The 24075-nt window shown below is 45.4% G+C and overlaps 1 protein-coding gene across 9 annotated transcripts in view; it reads right to left on the bottom strand.

Annotated features, from left to right (window-relative positions):
* The window catches only part of LOC118513917 (protein madd-4), a 123698-nt gene that overhangs the window by 12243 nt on the left and 87380 nt on the right, over positions 1–24075 (bottom strand). For all 9 annotated transcript variants that reach the window (XM_036060277.1, XM_036060276.1, XM_036060275.1 and 6 more), the window contains 8 exons: positions 20788–20910; positions 19545–19697; positions 19256–19383; positions 16315–16486; positions 7166–7310; positions 5700–5829; positions 5357–5555; positions 2082–2542 (listed from right to left, as the gene is read on the bottom strand). In XM_036060277.1, coding sequence (XP_035916170.1) covers positions 2082–2542; positions 5357–5555; positions 5700–5829; positions 7166–7310; positions 16315–16486; positions 19256–19383; positions 19545–19697; positions 20788–20910 — 1511 coding nt within the window. The remainder of the gene's footprint in view (positions 1–2081; positions 2543–5356; positions 5556–5699; positions 5830–7165; positions 7311–16314; positions 16487–19255; positions 19384–19544; positions 19698–20787; positions 20911–24075) is intronic.

A 24075-nucleotide genomic window follows, 5' to 3' on the forward strand; every position in this document is an offset into this window, starting at 1 on the left:
CTCAAAAGCTTCAAACGATCGCACGTACTTTTTCGTTGTGTATGCTTCACTAGAATAGCACCAAAAAGGACCGAAACAAAAGCACGAAATCAAATAACACGACGCCAAACACCAAAGCGAACCACCGGCATTATTGTGCAAAACGCTATGATTGATGTCGGAAGCCGTGTGCAATTGCAACGTGCCAGACTGCCGTGATGCTGTTGGCGTGATGCTCCGGTACTCTCCGGATGCCGTTTGCCACGGAAAAACAAAAGCATCAATCAGTGAGGCGAGCGTTAGCCACGGGATTCCTTCCCCGGGAGGTGTTCTCATTGGAAGCGAGCACGAGAACGGGAAAACAAAAAGTCTCCCGCCAAATCCAAAGCAAGATACGAAAAAGGTGAAAGTCGAAGCGTCAAGGGAAAACATATGCGAAACTGCAAGGGCAGGATGACGATTCATGGAATTTTCTCCACGAAACAGAGAAAAGAATGTCTTTGAATGATCGTCGATGCCGATGCCGGTGTTCGTCGTTGCGAATAGCTTAGAAGGGTTTGGTGCACGGTCGTGCGAGCGTTCGGCGTTGGCGCTGCCTCTCGATGAGCCATCCATTTTTCATCCGCAGGTTTGATCGTTTCATTTCTACCGTTGCATTTTGTTTTCCTTTCGTTCTGCTCAATTCCTCAATTGAATTGCGTCGCAATCGAAATGACTTGATTCCGGTTCTCGAAGAAAAAGTGGAGCCTTCGCTGCATCGACGACGAATCTCACGAACAGGTCTCTAATGATGCATCTGCACATGCCGATGATGATGATGATGATGATGGTGATGACGATGCATACGGCATCCTGCCGAGCCATTGCTAAGCGACTTGTGGCTTGTTGAGCTCGGGTTTCTTTCTTCTGCACCCTACCATTTCACGAGAGTCTCTTCTACAACAGATTCTTCACGAGAAGAATAATATTTTCATGCACTTCTCCCTTTTGCTGGAGCAAAAAGGATGGGCGGAAAGGGATAAGAAAATTGGTCGGCGAATAGCGATCTACGTTAAGAGGGCAAAGAGTGGAGCATCAAAATACCATTCCCGAATGGCAATGTTTCTGGATTGATGCGATCCAAGCAGATTCACCGGCAAACTCGAGGAATCGCATTAGATTTGTCGATTCAAGTTGAGTGGCCTCAATTTGCGAAAAGCAAACGAATGAGGTTCTGCTAACCTGACTGCTACTTAGCACTTATCGCTCGAAATCGCTGTCATCTTCGCAGGTAAGGTAGCGGAATGATTTGCCAGATGCGTTTGTACGGGGTTGGGTACAAAATTCAAAAGCTCAAGCACGCTGCTGGTGGAAAATTGATTTTCTTCCCGGGGCGTGTGGTGGAGGTTGAGTGAACAATCCTTTCAAAATTTCGCTTCATGTCAACTCATGCACAGCCAATTGGGCGAAAGTGCCCGGAGAAACAACAGTGTAATCCTGCCATTTGGGACTATGAAATTACGCTGCATTTGTACGATTCATCATTGATGCAATGAAAGGGGTTGTTTCGCTTTGGGAAAAGTAATAGAGCGACGTGATTAAGGTTCTAGAGTAGCAGATGCAACTTACTTTTGATGCGTTTAAAATGAAAGAAAAGCTTGTTGCAATTATGAACTTAAGCGGTGAAGTACTTAAAAATATTCTTAGTACATGGAGGCGCCTTGTACTTCATGATTTGACTCAATAATAGTTAAACTTTCTTTTTAAACAATTTTTAAAAATATATGAGTGAATCATAAGATAAATATTCGTATGCTTAAATTAATGCTTAAAACGATTTGTGTTGACTATGAAACCATGCGAGTTGCGAAACAAAATTAATACTTCGATGGAGACGCCTGGTGCTTTATAAATTCATCAAGTATTTTACATTGGTTTTACGCCGACAACCTAGTTGCTTAATGTAAAGTTGTAGTATTCCGAAATATTTTAGTAATCATGCAGTAATCCTATCCCAAACGAAAAAAATCGCAAGAAATCATACATCATAAACCACAACGCACATGCACACTCATTAGGAAACTTGATCCGGTCCGCCAATGCACCCATTTAATGATACTTACGTGGCTTCACTTGGCACCCGCTGGGAAACAATTTTCTCCGCCTTCGGTAACCGATCCTGGCGCAGTGGTTGCGCATAGTACGGCTGATCGTTGTACGTCATCAGCGTCGGATCGCGCTCGTGATGCATCGATGCCTTTTCCTTCATCATGGCGGAAATGCTGGCCCGTTCCGCTTCGCCGTCGCCACCGAGCGCTAGCCCATCGAAGTCGGATGCGGACGAGGGTGGTACGGCGATGATGCCAGCGTTGGATGAGCCTGAAACCGTCGTTCCCGTAATGGCACCGTTACCGCCATTGCTCAATCCGGATGAAACCGAACCCGCATTACAAATGATGCCGGTGGTGCACGGCTGGCCGGTAACGGGTTTCGCTCCCGGATCGCACTGCGCACTGTAATGGCCGTTTGTGTCCATGCACTCGACACTGCGCACCTGGATACCGCTGCCACAGGACACGGAGCACTGGAAGTGGATGGACGAAAGGTGGAAGGAGACTCATTTGTTAGGCAGTTCGTGTGGCAAAACGGTTTGTCTTGGCAAGCTGTAGTTTAATTTCCTCTCGATTGAGCTAATTGATTTTTGTTGTGACCACCGGCAAATGTTCGGCAAAGTGTGCGTGGGCTTAATTTTGATGGAGAAAAGCGATTCGAGAAGTGGGTAATAAAAGTACACACAAATAGACCAGCCAACGCCGAATGACTTTATGACATTTCGGAGATGTTGTATTGTGCTGGTCAACGGTGGGTTTAGTAGTGGAGTAGTGTTTCATTTCATTTGATGTAACTTATTGGCGATATAAAGTTGTTGGATAAGAAAAGCAAACGGAGTTCGGCAAAAGCACGCTTGTCTCATAAATCAATAAACTTTTTTTCAAACGTCAAACGCTGGGGGCTTTAGTGGGCCGAATATAAAATAATAAAACATCCAAACAAACAAACGTACATGTGACGAGAAGGAAGAAAAACCCCCGTCCTTCAAGAAGCAAATTTTGAGCAGGACACCCGAAAATAGTGTGGAGAAGCCTACGCAATCATAATCGGCAGGACACTCGTGTGAGGTTATTGTTCCTACACTTCGGCCTAACCGAGCGATAAGAAGGGCGAATGATTTCTCATCCCATTGGCTGCAGCTCGGTGTGTATGGTCGGTGTGTAGGCCGGGACAATAAATTCACAGTCGGCAAATTTAAATAGAGCCATAAAGACGGCCATTTTACGACTGTTGTTACCATAAGCACCCACTCGATCATATTACGCTTCGACGTGTGTGTCCGTTTTGCGTCCTGATCTTGCTGGCGGTTGGTTGTTGGTGTCGTTGTGTCGCGTGAGCGTCAATGATTGCTGGAACTATAGGCGTCTGTACTTCACGCGTGTACAGCAGAGTGAAGTTTTGTTGGCAAGGAGTTTGAGTGTTTCGAATGTAAATGTCTGGGCGATGAGTATGGGCTGAGGAGGTAGGCTGTCCAAACATTGCTGGGAACATTGCACATGGGAAACTGGGAAACATATTTTCCCCCGGCGTCGAATGCGTGGAAAGGGAAGCGTGGCGATGATTTGTGTTGTTCGTCGTTGTTTTCCATGGCCATGTGTTGGGACACACTGTACGGAGGGCGAATGTTGATCGTTGTGTGCAATATTAATGTTATTGTTTAATGTTGTACATTGAGGGCGAGTAAATTATCCTAATGAAGAAGGTTCGCGACAGCTGATCATTCATGGGCGATGTGGGTAAAATAGTATAATATCTGAGCTACATTATGTTACATCATTATGTTATAATCTTCTTCTTTTGGCCCTAAAACCTCGATAGATACTGGCCTGACCTGATTTACCCACAGTAAAACGCGCATCTGTAATTATTTTCAGATTTCTCAGAGATCTCCAACTTCTCGGATACCAACCGGGGATACTTAAAATTCTTAAAATTCTACGCCACAGCAACCAGCTCCTGAAAAAGATTCTGCTAAAAATTACAACTTAACGGTTCCAAAGTGCATGATCACCGTGTATCCCTTGTCAAACCGTGTCATGTGGCAAGATCCGGGAAGTTTCCCGCTGCGTTAGTTACAAAGCTATCCAAGTTTACCTGGAAAAACCGGCCCAGCTCTGTGCGACGCTCCACAGCAGGATGCAAGTCAAGCGCTAAAACGTTCGGAAGCCAAGCTTCATGTACGGGAACGTGTACAAAATGGTGTACAGTACAGATGCCAAACAGCTTGTTTTGTTTTCGGCAGGTGGTAAAAAGCACAGCACCGTTCAAGGGAAATCGTTCTTGAAGTGCCACCGTTTGAAAGCTTCCGAAAGGAGCATGGTTTCTCGGTGGAAAATTTCGGTCCAGAAAGGTCACATTTCCTTTCTAGCCCGAATGATGTTTAGTTGCGATGGGAAGGATTCGACTGTGATGGGTAATGTTTCTACGCGGAACACGGGAACTATAACGGTCGCACTAATTGCTGCGTACTTGAATGGATCTCGGTGTCCATTATTGATGCGTTTGTCGTTGGTTGGCTCGGCCGGTACGGCAAAAGACATTAAACATACCACCCATTCCTGTAGTACTCTGCCAGCTGCATATCATCATCATAAAGCGATCGGGAAACTGGAAACACTTCCAGCTGCATTGTTCGACGGTGGATGCCATTGCTGCTGCTCCATAAAACATTCTTCAGTAAAACAATTTCCCTATTGGCGCGCCCATCGTGGACGCCATCATTATATCGTTCCGGAGGCAAATGTGAATGATAAATTTTGGACCGGATTGAATGAGATGAATGCAATTGGTTTGGCACCAGAAATATGCATTCCCATTCACACTCGTGCCTTTCCCTCCGGCTCGTCCATGGCTGCAAGGCGCGAGATGGATTGGCCGGAGTGTCGCCCGGGATCGTCCCGAAATCGAGGTCGGCATCGTAAACGGGATGAAGCGACGATTTATGGCTAATTATTCGAAGGGATGGTTTGGTGTTTATGGGTGCCATCGTCACACCATTCAATGGATGCTAGTGCATTCGTTACAACGGAGGCAATAAAGTTGGGCTGTAGCTGCCGGAAGATCGAGCTGCGGATGAGTGTCCTTGGTGCAGTTTAAAATCGGAGAAGAGATTTCATGTTTTATTCGGGGACATTTTACATTTGGGTCGGGGTGCTTCATTTTTGTACCAGACGCAATAAGTCATGAGTAACTGCATTGCTTGCTTTTAAAATATAGTGTCTAAATAGTCTCAGTAATTATTTACTTTTAACTCGCATGAAGCTGAGGCTCGTCGTCCAAAACTTACCCCACTCCATTCTCCGACGACCCACTTCGGGCACTCTTGAACGTTGCAGGGCTCCTGGTTCTTTGGCCTCACTCCCCGACAGGCCTCGTCCGGCACTTTGTTCTTGGCGCCATTGCTTTCCTCCGCGCAGACGACGACGCGCTCCCGGATGCCTCCGCCGCAGGGTTTCGAGCATGGTCGCCAGTCATCTGTCACCCATCTTTATGGGAGAGACGGTGAAAAATAACGTTAAACTCTTGGTTTGATACAGGGTTTTGAAATTTAAAATACAAAAATTTGATCTTTAACCTTTAATAATGATAGATTATTTTGCCTATTAGCCTTGTATGTAAGGATTGCTTACTTTGGAGGACATAGATGAGTATTGCACTGCACCACGGTGGGTTCTGGTCGGGAGGACGCGTTGCACAGGGACTCTTCCACGTCCACGCCGGTCACTCGATTTCGACACGTTGGCATGGCCATCTTATAACCTATAAATAACGTCAGAAAGGGTTTAGAAGCACCGCCGATATCTACACAACCGTAATTAGATTATTTGAAGATTCCAATGCTCCCCCCCCCCCACAGAGATCAGCTCTCCAATACTTCCAGGTGGGATGCTTTGCCATTCGCTTCCTAAGAAATCTGTTGTCATTATTTCTTCATCACTGTCACTATGCTTTCAAAGGGAAAGGTACGTAACAACCACAATAAACCCACACAGTGCAGGACCGCCCGGTTGGGGATGAAAGGGATGATATTTTGGTTTTAATTTCCGTTTTTGTGTCTTTGATCCTCGGCAACCGATTGCGAAGCGATTGAATATCTTTCGTAAACAGTCGCCCCGGTATTGGTGTTATTTTTAGTCTAATACCTTAAGCCTTTTACTTGTTTTTTACTACGGACTTCGAGAAAGATTTGTTTCTTCTGGAAGTATGTCTGTTGTCTATGTTTTTTTTTTTGTATTATTTCTCTGTAGGTAGAAGGCTGGATCAAAGCCATTTTTTGCCCTCCAGCCACCGGCAGCGTGTTGCTTTAAAAGGGCTCTCGGAACCATATCGATGGATTGATGCGGGAGAATTCGATCTCCTTAGATGCGTTCCGGGAATAAACATGAACAAACACACACATAGGAAAAAAAAAATACGACGGTTCGCCATCAATCAGAATCGGATCATTATTTTACTTGACAACGTAATCTCGGTGCGGAAGAAAAGCGGCGAAAAATGCGTACCGCCGTCTGTCAGATCGTACTCGATTGTCGGCTTGACGAACGCGTGTGTGTATCTCGATAGGCAGTGTTTCCAATTGGTGTGTGGGTTTATACGCTGTTCGGAATAGGCTGACAGGTTGAGCGAACAGAAGGAATCTAGGAGGTTGGAAGAGATGATGCTAAGACAGCTTTTGACGGATGCTGTCGTGCGGATGCAATGTTTTGAGAGATGTTAAAGAGAAATGAGCTTACAGCTCGTATCAGTACAGCACAGTGTGTTATTTTCAATGAAAATCAATTTGATAATATTTAGAAATTATGATACTATTATAAGTATTTCAAACAGAGAGGTGGGAAATTTTTTTCACAAAAATATTGTCAGCCGGTCATATTCCTTCACTGTATAGCAAATTTCCACCTAATGAAGACATTCATTCCAAGTGACAGTCCAATTGGACCATCCGACTGTCAGGCGAAATAGAAGCCTAGGGATCGTATCACATTTCCCTTGTTTTGTTATAAAACTTTCCCAAAGCAAACCAAGATTCAACCGGAGATCATTCCGGTCACATCGGTTACCAGTCGCATCAAAGTACCAGCTACAGGATACTTACCACCGCCGCAGGTTACGGAGCACAGTGACATCGGTGCTATCTCCCACTGGTAGAGTGGCTGCGTACAGGACGTCCCATCTCCGCCACAGACACCGCACACGTCGATCTTCTTCGTAGAGCCAATCTTCAGGTCGCAGCCGACGCGCTGTAAATGAAGAAGTGAAGAAATAGCGTGGTGAAATAGAGAGCCTCCGAAAAATCCGTAGACAATCGCTGCTCGCTTCCATCGAACGAGGAAATTATACGACAAGAGAAGATGAAGTTTGAAACAAACAAAAAAGGTAAGGAAAGTCGCTTGCAAGACTCTTCGACGGTACGTGAAGGTAAAAGATGCCATCAGCTTTCCACCGGTCCCATCCCGGACGTCAATGGCAATGGCGAAGCAAAAGAGTCGATGAAAAATTCATGTCACCCAGGATAAATCAGGTACGCCCGGGTCCTTCCCACGTTCTCCCACGACATAAGCCTCCCAGAAGTGGAAGTTGATGATTATTGAAGGAAACACTTAGTGCCGTAGCGTGTGCCATCAGCTTCCGGCGTGCGAAGGGCACAGTGTAGTAGTTCTAGTAGCATTAGGTCGCACGCTAGTGCCGGTGCTCTAAATTGGCTCGAGCCGGCTTACGCCGTAGGTGACATTGGATTTGCTTGTTCGGTGTGTTCCGTTGCCGTTCCGTCCGTTGGCAGGTATTTGTGGTCGAGCGCGAAGGGAACACACCGACACGCCGACTGCAACGAAGATGAACTTTTGAGTGACAGTGGAGTGACTTTTGCGCTGCATATTCTACTTCATCAGTCGCATGATGTAATGGGGTTGCATTAGTGTTGCGGTTTGATTCCTTCCTTGAGGGACGTAAGGCAGGGAGGGTGGAAGATTCCGAAGCGGAACAGGCGGACTTCCATTGCGAGCGACACAGAAATCGACTTTTGCCGTCAGGGCTGGTGGTTGGTTATGATGGCGGTGTTTGCCTAATGTATGGTCTCGAGGAAGTAAATTTGCATGTACCCAGCGCAGGGAGCATCAATCAATGCATATCAAAATGATGAATATTTGAGCTTTTTTGCTTTTCGCATACTTTGTCTTGGCTTGTAAGGCACCTGGAATAGGTGGCAGAGACCGGGAGAAGAGAGATGATATTTTGTAAAGGTGTTTGATGTGCACGAGCTCAAAATGGAAGTTGTTGAGTAGAAGTAGCTGATAAATAGTTCCATATTGCTGGTGGCTCTTGGAGCAATGTAGATTTCTTTACGAGGAAGACTATTTTTAGCAGGTACGGCTCAAGGTTTCTTTATTCGTATGGAAATTCATAGCAGATCCATAGTATGATTGATCTCTCATCTTGGAATCAAGAAGATCAAGCACAGATCAAATTCAGTGCAAACAAAACAATATTTTATTCATTGAAAAAAAAACGAGCGTTTTTGAAGGTTTCAGGATTCAACCTTGCACTATAAACGCGTTCTTAGTAAATGCAGTGCATTCTGTCATCCTGTCACTACTGTCAAGGTCACATGCTGCCAGTGCTGGCAGTTTTTCATCATCGCTAATATGTGTAGTATTCAACCTCGCATTCAAAATGTATGCATGGTGTCAGTGCTGTCTATTTTCGCTTCAAATTATCCGTTGTGCATTTTTCTAGGACTTTAATATATTTTAAATAATTTTTTGCACAATGCGTAAAAAAGCCATATTATTTAAATTTTGGATCATTTGAAGCTCAACCCACACCATCTAGTTATCAGAATTGGCTGTTAAATTGATACTATTTTCGTTCATTACTGGAAAAAAACACTTTCCAATCATTTCCATCCAACGCGTGGATCCGAAAATAGAGAATGGAAAACAACACATTTTGCGTTTGGGAAGCAAAGCAAAACACAAACGATACACTCAATCAAGTGAGAATGGCAAAGCGGTTGTCATGGCGAAGGAAATGGAGCGGTGCGGTGGAATAATCGAAATCAATGCTTTAATTCAATTCCGTACAACCGCCGCTCGCTCTGCGCCAATTGCCAACAGCACTTGATTGACCGTGGTTTCCGGTGCGGTGTTTAAATATTCATTGCATAAATACGAACGCTCGCCGGGGAGGGGAAAAGCTGGGAAACACTGGCAACCACGGGGGACACAGAGAGCTGATGATGAGCGAAAAATGCAGGAAAACAAGGAGCCACGGTGGGAGAATGGGAAAACTTTTCCCACCCAGCCCCGTGCGAAAAAAAAACAGCCCAAATGTGCACGATTGGAAGAACATTGAGCAAATGTTTGTTCGAGAGGTCTTCAGGAAAGACTAAATAAAGGTAGCTCCCCACCATGCGAACGGTTGATGAGAACGCATCCACAGACAGACGCAAGCGTGAGAGTGTGAAGAAAAACAGAAGCGCGAAACGAAATAAATAAATTGCACTTTTCAAGGTGTTACACTCATCCCTCGCGAGTGTTTCGGGGGCCGTATCCGTATCCTGTAACATAAACTTTTCCTGGCAAGTTTTCCTTACGCAAGACGAATAAACAGGTGCAAAAAACACCAACGAAACACAGTGAAAAAGCTCTTTCGTGCGCTCGATTTCACTCTCGTGCCCGTTGGCGACTTGGTGTGGCACGTTCCGTGTTTGTTTTCCACGCAAGCTTTCGCTGTGGGGCGCGTGAGAAGGAAGTTGGAAGGAACGGGGAGGAGTAGGGAAAAGTTTTCCAGTAAATTACTCCAAAAAACGCGCGCTCCAGCATCCAGCGTTCGTAATCGAGCATTTTCGGGTGGAATCGCTTGTGCGTGCCATTCGGTTGACGGGCGAGTCTTCCCTGGCAAAAGAAAAACTCGCCCGGTTGACGAATCAAGTGGATCCCACATGTTCCCGCCGCACCGTCGTTGGCTGTTAAAGGGCATCCCCACAGCCAACTCTCGACAGCCGGGGAGTGTGATCAAGCCAAAACGACCGTGGAAGTCTTTGGGTGGAGTTGTTTTATTTGGCAAATAATGACGCGCGATTTCTGAGCTCTGGAAGGAGTGGAAAGTTTCTCGTCACCGAGGAAAATGTGGGGGTGAATGCGGGCGACGACGACGACATCGTGACCGTGATTTGTCCCAAAGAATCTTTTCCCGTCCCGGCTTGCCGGAGTTGAGTGGGAAGTTGGAAGGCTTTCGGTTAATTTTTCCCCAGGCGCCAAGTCGGTTGGCCGAATGTGTTTTATTAAGTGTGATTGGAACGATTAAATGTGAGGGCGGCAAAGTTCAATGTCACACGCGATACGGTAGTGTCGATTTATGTGGACGGTTTTTGAGTAATGTGTCTCGATCATGCAGTCCGACAAGCTTATCTTGGTGGTTTAAGCAGTTTTGGTTTTGTTTGGGAAAATTTATCGAGAGATTGTTTTTCTTGCTATAATATGAAAAATTTAAAATAATGTGCTATTTTTTATTTCTTTTTTGAGTTCATTTTTTTAAGGCACAAACACAAAGCCTATAGAATGAAGTACAGCTTGCTTGAGCTCATTTCTTATTTTATATTCACTTCTCTTTTTTTTTCTTTTTGTGAAACAAGATAATCTGTGGAAAGGATTAAGTTGCCATCCATTTTTCTCACGTTATTTTCTCTCTTTTTCTCACTCTCACCCTCAAAAAGAATGAAATCAAATGAAGTGTGGAAAATTTTGCACATCAAATATTTACCAGCCAAGTTTTCCAATTTTCCGTTGATAAACACACGGATGCAAACATCGGCATGGTGGTCCAACACACGAACCAAAAGCTGCCTCACACAAAAACAGCAAAAAACTGAGAATTCACTCGGATCTAGTTAAAAGTTTGTTGATTTTTTAGGCCACTCTCATCCGGTTTTGAAGGGCGTTCGATGTACCAAAATCAACCACATCCTCTGTTGGTGGTCCGTGGTCCGTTGGGTTGGGTTTGGTCTGGAGGATGTGGAGATGTAAAATGCTCCTTCGGGGTAGTGTAATTACTGCGGAGAAAAGCGTACGACGGGATTAGGTGTTCTGATTTGGGGATAAGCCTTTGGTTGAGAGTATTCTTCAGACTCTTCTTCCAGACTGCCAGATTTTAGGTATATAAAGAACCTTGATCATCTCTCAGTTGAAGCATCAGTTCTTTTTTTATTTTATTTTGGGGCTCTTTTCAGTTGTCAGTTCAAAAATTGCCAATAGAGTTTATAAATAAAGAGCCCCTAACTAACGGATTTTTGTTTCAATTTCGGTGCTTAATCTCCATCAGCCCAATCCAACACAGTATTGAAATAACCACTAACACACACACGCGGACTCGAAAGCCATATTATCATAACTCATTCGGGATGTATTTATGCTACATTTGTTTTCTAATTTTCTTTTTCCCCCGTCTGATCACCCTCCACACGCCCGTTTCTTCGTTCTTTCCGATAAGAAGAGCGAAAGAGTCAGCGCACACAGTTTTATAGCACCGTAAGCAACATTGTCGATTCCGCGGGCCACCAGCGTACGGTACACAATTCCACTAATTTGTGCGTCATTAAAAAACGAATACAAATTACCGGAAGGTTCGAGATCTCGCGATGGACGAGAAAACAAAAGTGCCAACTCATTTCGGCCGGGTTTTGGGTGGGTACGGAAAGCGAAAATTCCCCCCATTCGGGTTGGATGCGTGCGTTTCCCCCGTTTTTAAATAATAGTTTTTGTATTAATAATTCATCGAGACGTTTTATTAGCTGTATAATGTTACATAAAGACACGCCGTTAAGGGGGGGAAAACAACGACAGGCAGACCCTGTGTGTGTGTGGTTTCTCGATAAATACTCCACCAGCAGCTGGATACACACCGCAGACGGCAAAAAGTGTGCTGCCCAACGTCAGGCAGGCTCGGTGCTGTATTCATCGTTCGGTGTACAGCAAACCAAACCGAGGCCCAAGAATCGATCAATCATTGGAGGGTTGCCATTTGTTTTGGACGCATATTCGATCAGGCAGTCCAATAACAATCATGTAATCATAGACCGTAGGGCGACAGGGGGGGTTTTCCTCCCATTAAACCACGCATCCTCCGGGCCTCGCTTTTCCCCGGCCATTTTGCTCGGCTTCGAATGGATTTGTTTTAGTTCCGTCTCGCTTCAGCTTGTTCGAGGGCCGTCCCGGTTCCTTCTCGGCAAGACTAAAGGCTACTTGAAGGGCCGTACCACTTGATCCTGAAACTGATAATGGACAATCTGTTTTGGTGCCCGACGGCTCGACAGGCTTAGGTCAGCAGAGAGCAGCAGCATCAGCAGTAGCATCGGCACGGGTGTCATCTTCCGGTCCCGTTGCTCGGGACAATGTCCGTACGGTATTGGTCTTTATGCGTTTGACCTTCTTTTTTGCCTCTGCACCTCGTGGGCATGTGGTCTAATCGTTTAATGATTCAATCTCCTCCCAGCAATCTCTAGTGCCAGCATCTCTCTAGCTGTGGCTCTTTTTTCTAGGTTAAGAGAAGAGACGTAGAGCTTGGTACGGGTTTCGTGTGGCATCATTTTCCTTCTACAGAAAGTGTGCGTGTTTGTGTGTGAGTAATCAAATCTATATTCAAATGAGAGACATGAGAGTGGCCTTTTGCGTGTTCGCCCGGAACTATGGAGCGACAAAAAACATTGCTCAATTTGGGCGAAATTGATGATAATATTGATAGAGCAGAACAAGCTCGTGAAATCTTAGAAACACACCTTAACGCTTCGTTCGCCTCGAAGGAGAAACCTTCCGCCAACTTCAATCATTTCGAGAAGGGTTTCCCTCTCAAACTCCGCATCTCAGCTCGGGAACTATTCCCACAATCCGGAGTGTAATAAATTATTGCCAAATTTAATTTCACCCCAATTATCATCCAATTTTGGCTTCAGCATTCGGAAACGGGCTTTTGTTTCGCAGCTCGGTACAACGAGCAGGAGAGTTTGCAAGGTACCAGCTATTCTATTAGAACCCGTTCACTTATCTTACGATGTAAAAGATAGCAAAGATTCTACCGGGTCGATACGGGAAGTTGGGATGAGTTCTTGAGCAGACAGGACCAAAGGAAAGTAGCTATTACGAAGCGTTTCATCTATTTCTTCTGCACAAAAGCGTTGTGGCAAAGGCTCATCCGCACAACCCCTCCCAGAGCGTTGATCTCATCAACGTATGGGTTTATCTGCGCTTTAGCAAAATTATTATCACCCTGGTGAGCGGCCCTTGCTAGCCTCGTTGGTTAGGTGGTGAGCATTTTCCGACCTTTTGAACTATTTCGGGCTTTGGGGAGCTGTAAAATAATACCAGACTGGGAAAATCTTGTTTCCTGAGACAAACCCACACAAACGAATGCTTACTCTAGCGTGCTTGACAGCCCAACACAAACACCCGTCAGATTGCGCCAATGAGCAAATTGAGGGGACGAGAAGCTCGGTAGGCTCGGTCTCGACCTTTAGGATCGAATAAAATAGTGGAGCAAAGTGTAGTGTTTAGTGTATGGTGGGCTACAATGTATTATGCCGCTGTTTTTTCGCCTTCGTTCCCTCGTCGACGATTTGCAAGCCAGTTAAGCAAGGTTAAGGGACAAACCGCACACACAAAAAAGCAGGGCCACCATTCTAGGAAATTCTAGATCCAAGTTGATGTGTTTTGTAACATGCCAGGCGGGAGATGGAACAGAAAAACGAGTGAATCTATGCATGCGAGAAGGGCAAAAAGGCTCGTAACATATTCAGTGCCGTAAAGTTGCGTCCATATTTTATGGGCCTCCCGCTTATTTGCATCACACATTCAACCGAAACTGCGGCGGATACAGCCGTCAACAGAAGCGAACGAAATGCAGAGTGGAGTTTTTCCAACAGCTCCGTCATTTTGTTCTTTTCCTTATTTCCAGTTCTATATGCAAGTAGTCAATTTTATGACCAGCATATACAAGGGAAAGGAAGTGAAAGAAACTCGGGTTCGGCGTGAGGAGATAACGCTATTGCTGCATATCTCATTGTGGGTTTTATTAAAAAGCAACTACACGCAACCAAATTTTCCCAGTGCGTTTATGGCTGTGGATTCGGTTCTACAAACAAAAGGAAATATTTTATGTAGAGAGTGGTGAACGACTTTCGCTTCCGAACCACCCAGCGATGGTGAAAATCAAGTTAAAGCAGAAATTTCAGGCCGAGACCGGTTGAGGTTTTTGGGTTCAAATCCCGTCCGGAATGTGAGAACCCTGCATAGCACAAGCCGGAAAATGTTGGCATGACTTCTATGGCATGACTCGCCGATTGTTACCATGATTAATACGGCATTGGCCTACGGCGCTTCGAATTCATTTGTCGATTGTCCAACTTTCAATGGGAGTTATAGTTTATTTAAAATAATTTTAAATATTTACATTAAAAGCAAACTAGTAGAGACCAGAAAGCCTCCGAGTAATTTTCCGAATCAATTAATTAGTCGCATATTTTTAACTCTTCTACCTTCGTCCATGGCGTCAATTAGCGTGTGTCCTCACAATTTCGAGTGGTGTAAATGAAAGCTTCACACCTCACCACACTCACACAAACACTCGGCTGACGCAGTGAGCCATTTAGAATTCTGTCCATTCCAATTTGGTGTAATTGGGTCATGAACCGACGATTGCATGGGTTTGGCTTTTACACTTTTCAGAATTCGCTCGGTCAGAAGTCACCAGTCCCGACAACCCCTGGTTCTGGTGTGGTGTGACTGAGCAGAGAGAATGGGCAGAGAAGAATAGAGTGGTGTAACCTACAATAGGTTCTATCACTTACATGTACCAGCACGGTAAGGATTGCAAGCAGCAGAAGACAGCACAGCTGGTGTTGCTGATAAGTACAATATGTCTGACGGCACTGCACCTAGAGCGTCCTGTCCATGCATGGAGCATGGAGCACTTTTTGGTTAGGACAGACGACACCTAACCTAAACACGATTGCGATTTTGCACATATCGTCGTCGTCGTCGTCGTGGTGGTCGTCGTCACCTTGGTGTTTCATTTTGTGGTTAGCCAAGGAAAAACTCCATCACACTGCAACACTGAAATCGTATCGAATGCTATAAAAGGCCCTTTTGCCACAGTCGATATTGAATGGAAGGAGGGAGAAACCATACCACTCGAATGGTGTCGAATGAGCTTTTGCCCTTTTTATACGGTTCGCACGCCTCATCGTCACATCGTCCTTGTAGTCTGCGTCGTCGTCGTCGCAAACATTGAGGACGAATTTTACTGCCAGTCGGCCATCTTTCCGATGCTTTGCTTTCATGTGGTCCGAAGAAGAGTGACACAATATGTTTTGAGAAATGTTCCGGCTGTGCTCTTTGCCGGAAGCTTTCTGCTGCCAAAAGGGCCAAAGGTGAACCGAAACCAAGTGTCATCATCATCATCATCATCATCATTATCATCTCAGTCTACACGATCATGTAAATCAACACACACACACTCGGAGAGTTTCCATCGGATAGGACCAGCAATTACACGACGAAAGTCTTGAGCGTGGTGACATCTTGGGCGTTAGGCCACAACAATCGACGTTCTGCTGGGCGTGCTAGGACGCACCAGGACTTGCCGTGTAACATGAGCACGAGCAACATTTTCGTGCATTAATCGAAAAACTTTACACCAGTAGACTTCCTCCGCTAGCCGCTTGACAGCACAATAGTGGGGTGGATGTTGCGGGCCGAGAAAAAAAGGTGAGGCCCCGAAAGTTGGTGGCACACAATGTATGCAACACAATACCGTGAGAGCAACGGGCCGTGGAAATTATTGACCGTAGCGTCAATGATCGTTTGAAGAGGTGGTCGTTGTGTGGAAGTTGGTTGGCGCTTTCCGGGCTTTCAGTTCCACTCTGGTCGAGAAAGTGGATGGAAGTTGGATGGAAGTTTACGCCACACAAAGCCTGGTGCGAGCGTACAGCGCTCCATGGACGGCGATGGAATGGAACAACTTTTTAAGCTGAAAGAACTGAAGGAACTGTTGTAAATCTGTCGCTCAGCTTTGTCAGATCTTCTTCTCCGCTTGAGGTGCAAGAGCAGTAGAAGTCAGTGAACAGTCCAGGGTAGTTTTTCTTGCACTGCCTGGTTGCAAATCTGGTTCAGCCAAGAGGATTCGATGAGGCAGGTCGGGAGACGATGCTGGGCAAAAACGACGAAGAGCGAACGGATAAAAGATCTTTGCATTTACCTGACACTTTCCCTGGATGCACATGTCGAGACTGCCCGGGCGACATCTGGTACCGTCCTGTACTCGGTTCGAGAGCTGCACGATGACGCTCGGTTCGTCGTCACTGATGGGAAAGGATTCGCTGGCCCCGGCCGAATCGGGCATATCCTCCAGCAGGTGCTGTGGTCGGCCCCTGTAACGATTGAAGTAAAGCGTTAGGAAAAAGTTGTTAAAACCGAGCTACACGCGGGGAAGCGGGAACAGTTCCGAAAGCCTGGGGTAGCTTGTTCGGTTGGAATGTTCTTCGCTTTTCTCAGCTGCATTAGTCGGATTTCTGTCTGTCTGTCGTTTGCCGCCTGCGGGTGGATTTATGATGGTCACCAGCCAAGCCATCCAGGTGTGCAGGTGGGCAGTCTGCGCGGAGAACGGACGGACACGGTACACGCCCGATAAACTTTGCCGAAACAAGGCGAACGAGCTTTATCACGATCACGTGCCTCGGCTTGGGAAGATAGTGGGTACGAGATTAAGCCAAGAGCAAGCGCATAAAACTTGCATTTGCTGAAAGTAAATTCATTAGTTCGTCGTCACCAACCGAACTGCACTTTAATGATGCAGCAGTGGGCAAGAGGGAGCGTCATCTTCGAGCGGTGGTTTAAGACGACGATGGGCGAAAGATTGACCGAAAGTTTGGTGCCCAAGATCAACACACTGATCTGATGGTTCTTGTAGTTCATTGAAATAAACAAAGTTTCATTGAATTTGGGTTAGTTTTAGACGGTGGAGGGATGGGATTAAGTTCATTTGCATAGTTTTAGGGGCACATTCGCAATTCGCTTGGTTGGATGGCTGTGGTATTTACACAGAGCGTCAAGAGTTTTTATTGTGTGGCAAGTTTGAAGATGTAATTCTATTCAGTTGCGAGGGAGAATTTGCACTCTGGGAAGTTTGCTTTACTCTGTCCTGACAGTGTAATTATTTTTGAGTTTGCGGGAAGGATTTTGAAGCATTACAAACTTGCCCCTAAATGTATGCAAACTTTGTTGTAACTGATTGTTGCTAATTATTATTACTGTATGTATATTTTATATAGTTTAGTTAAAATAAAACATCGTTTTAGTAATTTTGAAACACATTCTTCGCCTGAAACTATGCAATGGAGTATCGTTTGAGCGCTTTTTCCACATCTCAACCTGTTCAAAAGGTTCTCGAAACTAATTTTCCGCCGAAACCTTATGCTTCACATTAGAGGTAAGGAAACTATTGGAGCCACACAAAACAGCCGCACCGTCTGGAAAAGACCCGAAATGTTTGCCATTCTCTGCGAATAGTGCATTCACATGCTGCTCATAAACCCGGCTCCGGTGCTTCAAGTCGGTGGAAGAAAATTGCCGAACTTTTGCCACATTCCAACGTGCCGCTGCTATGATCCATCGACTTAATCGACGCTCCTACGAGGCCCACCGTCGTCGGGTCTCACCAACAGTTTCTCATGCAACTGGCAGGGGTACCGGTTCAAAGAAGCTGCACAAAGATTTGTGCAGCCGGCGGCGATATATCACTGGATCGGACTGTGGGATGTTTTTCGGAAGGGTACCAAGATAAGAAGGTGGCTAGGTCGCTCAAGCATTCGGTTCGGTTCAAGTGTCTTTGATCGGGAGCCCCGGATTTCTTGCCAGTAAGTTGAAAAAGTTTCAACCATTTTCAGGCTCAAAGGCAACAAGGCGAATATAGCGCAGGTAGAGCGTATGGGCCCTTTTTCGCGTGTTCGAATGTTCGTTCAGCTTCACTAAACCAAGGCTTAAATCATAGAACGAAGGTCGCTTCGAAATGCTTGGTGGCAGAAGTTTTTCACAAAATGAGAACCTCGCTCATGATGAATGGCGCTGGGAGGCATGGAGAGCACGCGGGACGAGGGCTTCAAGAAATTGAATGTTTTACGCTGATTTTCCCGGAAGGATCGATGCTCTTTTATCGGCCGGTTATCGATAGGATTGTGCAAAGGCCTGGTACGCGGATCGTTCCAGCATTCAGTAATGTTCCCGGGGATAGATTTTCTCTGAGCGTTATTTTTAGCTCCAAGCGAAGAACCTTCAGCAATCGAAAGGTACAAAAGCGGGGGGACGAGAGCGAACGGTGTAGAATAATTGATTCCTGCCAGATGACTGCACGACGGGGGGATATCTCGAGCTCGAAAAGGATGATAAAAGTTAATTAGCAATATTGAGTTTGATTGAATTAAGCCAAACGCGCGCGCACTAGATTTTGTTTCCGATCGGTGACTCCGGCATCCGGGGGATCAAATGGTTCGAGCTTAATCTTTCAGACAATTTGTTAATGCTGTGTGAATGGCTGGGAAGGAATTAGGATGCGAGAGATACACGTTGAGATATTTGAAAGAACTTTGCCATAAAAGTTGCTATAAAGTCGAGATTTAAAGAATTTCCACTGAACTGCATATGCGGCGTAGCATTGAATGAAGCTTAAATTTCAAGTGAATTATTTCGCTCGTCCTTATTTTAAGCCGGCACTTTGAGCGATCATAAAAAAACCTCGGTGCGGCACAACCATAAAAACGCGTAAACTGGAAGCGCCCTTTGTTGATGCCGGTATTACAAGTTACGAGCAGACTGTTGAATTTCATCATCATTTTTCGCGGAATCTGATCATGCTATTATTTTTTGCGTTCCTAGTCTAGTTCCAGTGGTTTTGCTTTTTGTGACGCGCGGCTTTTCCCATCTCGCGCGAGTAAACACGCGCACCGTAACTGAGACGTTACAATTCGTCGGAAAATTATGATCTTGCGATGTGCTGTTCGTTCGTGTAGCTTTTGCCTCTCTTTTGGCCTTATTTTTGTGTCCGTCCCAGATTCCTCGATGCGGCGCGATACTTTTTCCAGGAAAAGCGAACGACCCGAACGCCCTAGCGCCGTCCCGGAGGGAATTGAAAATCGAGTACTTACCGGCAGGTGAGGGCACACGGTTCGGAGTAGTCGTAGTGTGGGGTCCACTTTAGCAGGGCACCGTCGTACGGCACGTCGTCGTACGCCGAACACTGGTGGGCGCGGAAATCCTGCTGCTCCGGGCAGGGCTAGTGGGGTCGAAATGGCGGAGGAGTAAAGCGAAAAGAAACAGAAGAATGAAAATGAGGATTTATGCTCAATTACAATTATGCACGCTTCGGATGGTACGATCGAAGAGAGGGAGAGAGAGAGAGAGAGATAGAAAGTCCGCCAGAGCGAGCCTTCTTACCTGCATGTTGCAGATTTTGTACCGCACCGCATCTCCTTTACAGCCGTGGGGCGCGTGACATCGGCGTAGCTGGTACGCAACGCCACCGTCACACGAACGCGAACAGGTTGACCATTCCGTCCACGATGACCAACCTTGAGCCTTGGCACGTTTCTGTGAAGAGAGCGGAGGGAACAACGAAATCAAGGGTAGAGATGTAGTAAATCGAGCGTAAATACTTACGATAAGGGAAATGGAACAGTTTAATAAATAAAGAAGAGCCTGAGGTTTAAGGTTGTGATTGAATGATTCCATTCACATCGTTGGGAAACAGATCGTTGTCCTTAAATGTTAGGAATTTTTTAATTGATTTATTCTTCTTCTTCTTCTTCCCTGGCACTACAACCTTGAGAGGTCTCGGCCTGCCATTTCTGGCTTTCTGTGACTTGATTTTACCCGTAGCAAAGTAGTCAACCCTACGTACGAGGAGGCGGTTTGGATGGGATTTGAACCCATAACCCGGTCCTGCCGTGTGAAGACCGGCGCCGTTATCGCCTCGGCCACCGGACCACCCAATTGATTTATAGGATCCTCAAAAGCAAATTTAAATGTTCGATAAGTTCTGAAGATGCTTAGGAACGCTGAAATACTTCATTTATTCATATTATATACATTTCATTTAATTCAATCAATATCAAAAATTTCGATCAATAAATATAAAGCATCGTTAAACGCCTGAAAGTATGCAATTCATGCTTTTTTATTCGGTAGCTGTGTTTCTTATGAAGAAACGATTTTATAAATCAATTTTGTGTTATCTTAAAAGTTGAATAGATAAATGTTGCATGTAAAGGGTTTTGCATCGAATTTGAAATTCGTGAAACGCCTGAAAGTATGCAATTTTTTAGTTATATAAATCTGATTAATTCAAAAAAAGTCCCTCGTGAGTTGAACACATCTCGTACAGCTTAAATTGGCTGTGTTATTGACAATACAGTTAAGTGTTCCTACACAATTAAAGCAAGAGTTTAATTTGCTGTTTTATCTTAGCCGCTAAATCGGAAACATGCTGCCCTACTGCTTGTGTCAAGATAATCGAAAAAACCCGAAATCGACTAAAGCCAGCTTATGCTATCGAAGGAAGGTCTAATTGCATCTCAACTAGTGGTAAATTGGAGACATCCCCGGAAATCTCGTACCTGACTGTATTTCCGCTGCAGATTTCTTTTTTTTTGGTTCACTTTTCCACGAAAATCGTACTTACCTGTACTTCTTCGTCGTCTTCATCCTCCAGATCTACGCCCGACGGTGACCAAGTGCTTAGGGTTTCATTGGAGGCACCTCGGTTATCTTTGTGTGTTGCCTTGGCCAACGTTAGAATCAGACACTGCAAAAAGAAGGCAGAAAAGCGTGGCGTTAGTTAGAAATCGGTAGATTGGGAAATAGAAGAAGGAGAACGAAAAATAGCCCCCTCAACTGTCCGGTGCACTATTGCATTAGGGAGGAAAGAATAACAATAAAGAGACAAAAATTGGCAACAGCGAACCGGTGGTGGTGGTAGTGGCGGTGGCGGTTGATTGGAAAATAAACTAAATTAATTGATTTTTAAGCTGACAATAATTGAAAAATCCTTTACCCGATTCGCCGGAAAAGTGGACATCGGGCAAAACGAGTGCCACCGGCACTTTCCGCTGGCTTGAGCGCTTAATTGACTTCTCATTGATGGGAGCTGTTAATTGAACGCCATCTGCCGGCCGGGGCACTGCTTGGCATTAATGTGACATTTCTTACCCGACGCAGGCAGGACTAGGAGGCACTTGACCGGTTCTGTTTGTCTGCGCCTTCTTCGTCCGTTGGCGGTTGGGCGGAGAATGCATAAAGATCGCACACAAAGCACAAAAGCAGCAGCAGCAGCCGAAGCATCAACCAAAGCCAATGCACTTCCGGAAGTGCCGGTATTATTGATTCAATATGCACTTTGAGCCGTTGCACGATGCAGCCAGCGTCGGGGAGATTGAATCCTCGTGCTCTACTTCTTGTGGGGCTTTTGCGTTTTGCACTCGGTGGCTTATGTTTGAGGGTTTGTGTAGAAGCTGTCGGAAAGCAAGCGAGCTAGCAAGCAAGACAAGCAACAGCATCGAGGCAAAATGGCTTGCATGGCTTGCAACACAATCAAGTGCTTTCCGTACCACCGTATCGATAAGCCTGCTTAAGCCTCCCCGGGGTGGAAGATTGCTCCGGGAGCAAGATGAGGCCAATGAGGGAGACAGAAAATATCAATTATATGAATTGAATGTACACGAGTATGGGGAAGGTGTTAGAACTCGAGCAACCGTCATTCGATCGGTTTTCCAGCTAATTAAACAATTTCGAGCGTGCAAGTTACGCTTATAGACAGTCCAGGCGAGTGCGCTAAGCTGCTTGTGTTACATGGTCGTGATTGCATTATGCGAGATGACAGCATGAGTTGAAGTAAATGATGAGCTGTCTTCAAGAGCTGACAAGAGCTTTCCAGCGATTTCCAACTGTCATACGCATCCTATAAGCTTCCAATTCATTTGCTTTGTATTTGCAAGAAGCATTACTATTAGATTGAAGTTGACGTGAGTTTAAGCCCTTAGCTAAACCTTTGATTCATTTAAAGGGCGTGCTTTATTACCTATTACTGAACTTAATTCACTATTTAGTTAAAGTCATCGAGTGATATGCTCTTTAAATTCTTTATTGATTTAAGCTTGCTGAGGCATTTTTTTTTTCTGGAAAACCCTGTAATGAACAACGTCATGAACTCAAGGATAAAATGAATGAATTTAAGTAATCGAGAATGAACACACGGATGAAGCAGCAATCTGAACGACAGAAGTTGTCACCTTCATTGTTGTAGCATAAATCTCAGAAGAGCTTCTATAACGAGTAAGATCAAAGCGATTTCACCATTTGCGTAACAGAAAACATCTTCATTAGCAGCTATATTTCATTCCTTCAAAAGATTTCCCCAGTCGGACCAGAGCAAATAGAAAAGTCAATTAGCTACCCCAAACCATGTGGCCAAACCATTTCATTTGCATCACTGTTGCTTAAATCGTCTTGACCGAGCGTCCACCAAACCGATCACCAATCGAAACAACAACATTGACGCAGACCTGCAGAAGCGGCACGATATTGCGTGTACAGCAAAAACTGCAGTCGATTGCATTGTTAGTCCCATCCCAACTCCCCAGGAGAATGAAGACGAATCTGAAAAAATAACCTTAGGAAAAGAGTACACAACGCACACTGAAGAAAGAAGGAAAAAAGGCTCGATCACTGTTCGATTTCGAGATGAAAAAAGATGCGTCGTTACGCTAAAAGTAAGGGGGTTGGAGCCAGGGGGTTCATTTCATCGATTGCGCTCTACTGAAGAAGGCCACCCGGACGGTAAGCTGGGAAAATGGGAAAGTGGTGGTGAAGATACACAATTCAATTATGAGTCCAGTTTCGCTCCAATTGCATCGTTCGGACGTGCCCGGGTATAGGAAGCAGCAAAAGTTAGCCCAACAGTCCCCGAGGAGGACGAGGCTCTAGGTATCTTGAAATCAATGCAAAGAGCTCTGAGCACACAAACACACACACACATACAGTATCAGGACGGTCGATAGGCGAAAAAGCCTTTGCCTTTGGAGTGGCGTTTTCTTTTCTGTTTTGTTCTTCCCCTAGACCTGACCTACAGCGTGTTCACCTGTGTTTGGGTTTTTGACTTTGGCTTTCTCGTTTTCTGGCACGAGACGAGCTGTGGCTGTCCTGGGGAGTTTCCAATCGATTCGAGCGAAAAGAGCTAACCTTCCTTCCTTCCCTGTGGTGCGATAGAACACGGAACGCTTTGATCCAGCACGCTCGATAAATGGCATTGGCACTTCCGTTTCGGTTGATGTGATTGATACACGTGACAGAGCAACATTCTCTTGAAGGTAGCACATGGTGTATCCTTTACGAAGGAGCTGCACCGGGTGGGGTCTGCCCGGGACTGTTAGAACGTCCCATCGTGCAAATGAGGAAAGCATTGGATGGTTGTGTTGATAATGCTCAGGAAGCTGGTGCTTCTGTTGCTGTCAATGATATGGTGATGATGCAAACAGGGTCTGGCTTTGAACGATGACAGTAAGTTTTCGGTTTAAAGCAACATCCAACAAGCGTCAGGGTTTGTGGCAAGATACGAATACAAATCCTCTTTTGTGTTTGGTTTTTTTTTCTTTCGGGCACCCTCCTCGTACGGGCATCCTCTCTCAAAAGCTCCGGACTAAGCTCTAAAGCCCATCCGAAGCGATCGATGGATTGTGAAAATCCCCAAAAACGAATTATTCGCAAACAAGGAAAGCCTTGTCATCCAGGTGTATCTTATGAAGGTGGATGATGGTGATGGAAGCTATGGCCGAAAGCCTTCAATTGGTGATTCCATGATATCGGTGATATCCCAAACCGAAGGGACAGGTACAGGGAAACCTTTCCAGTGCTTTCGGGTCGTTGGAAACCCGACAGGCACGAGAATTCCGGATGCGTATTGTAGTTGCCTTGG

This window comes from Anopheles stephensi, chromosome 3, assembly GCF_013141755.1.
Source record: "Anopheles stephensi strain Indian chromosome 3, UCI_ANSTEP_V1.0, whole genome shotgun sequence".
Lineage (NCBI taxonomy): Eukaryota > Metazoa > Arthropoda > Insecta > Diptera > Culicidae > Anopheles > Anopheles stephensi.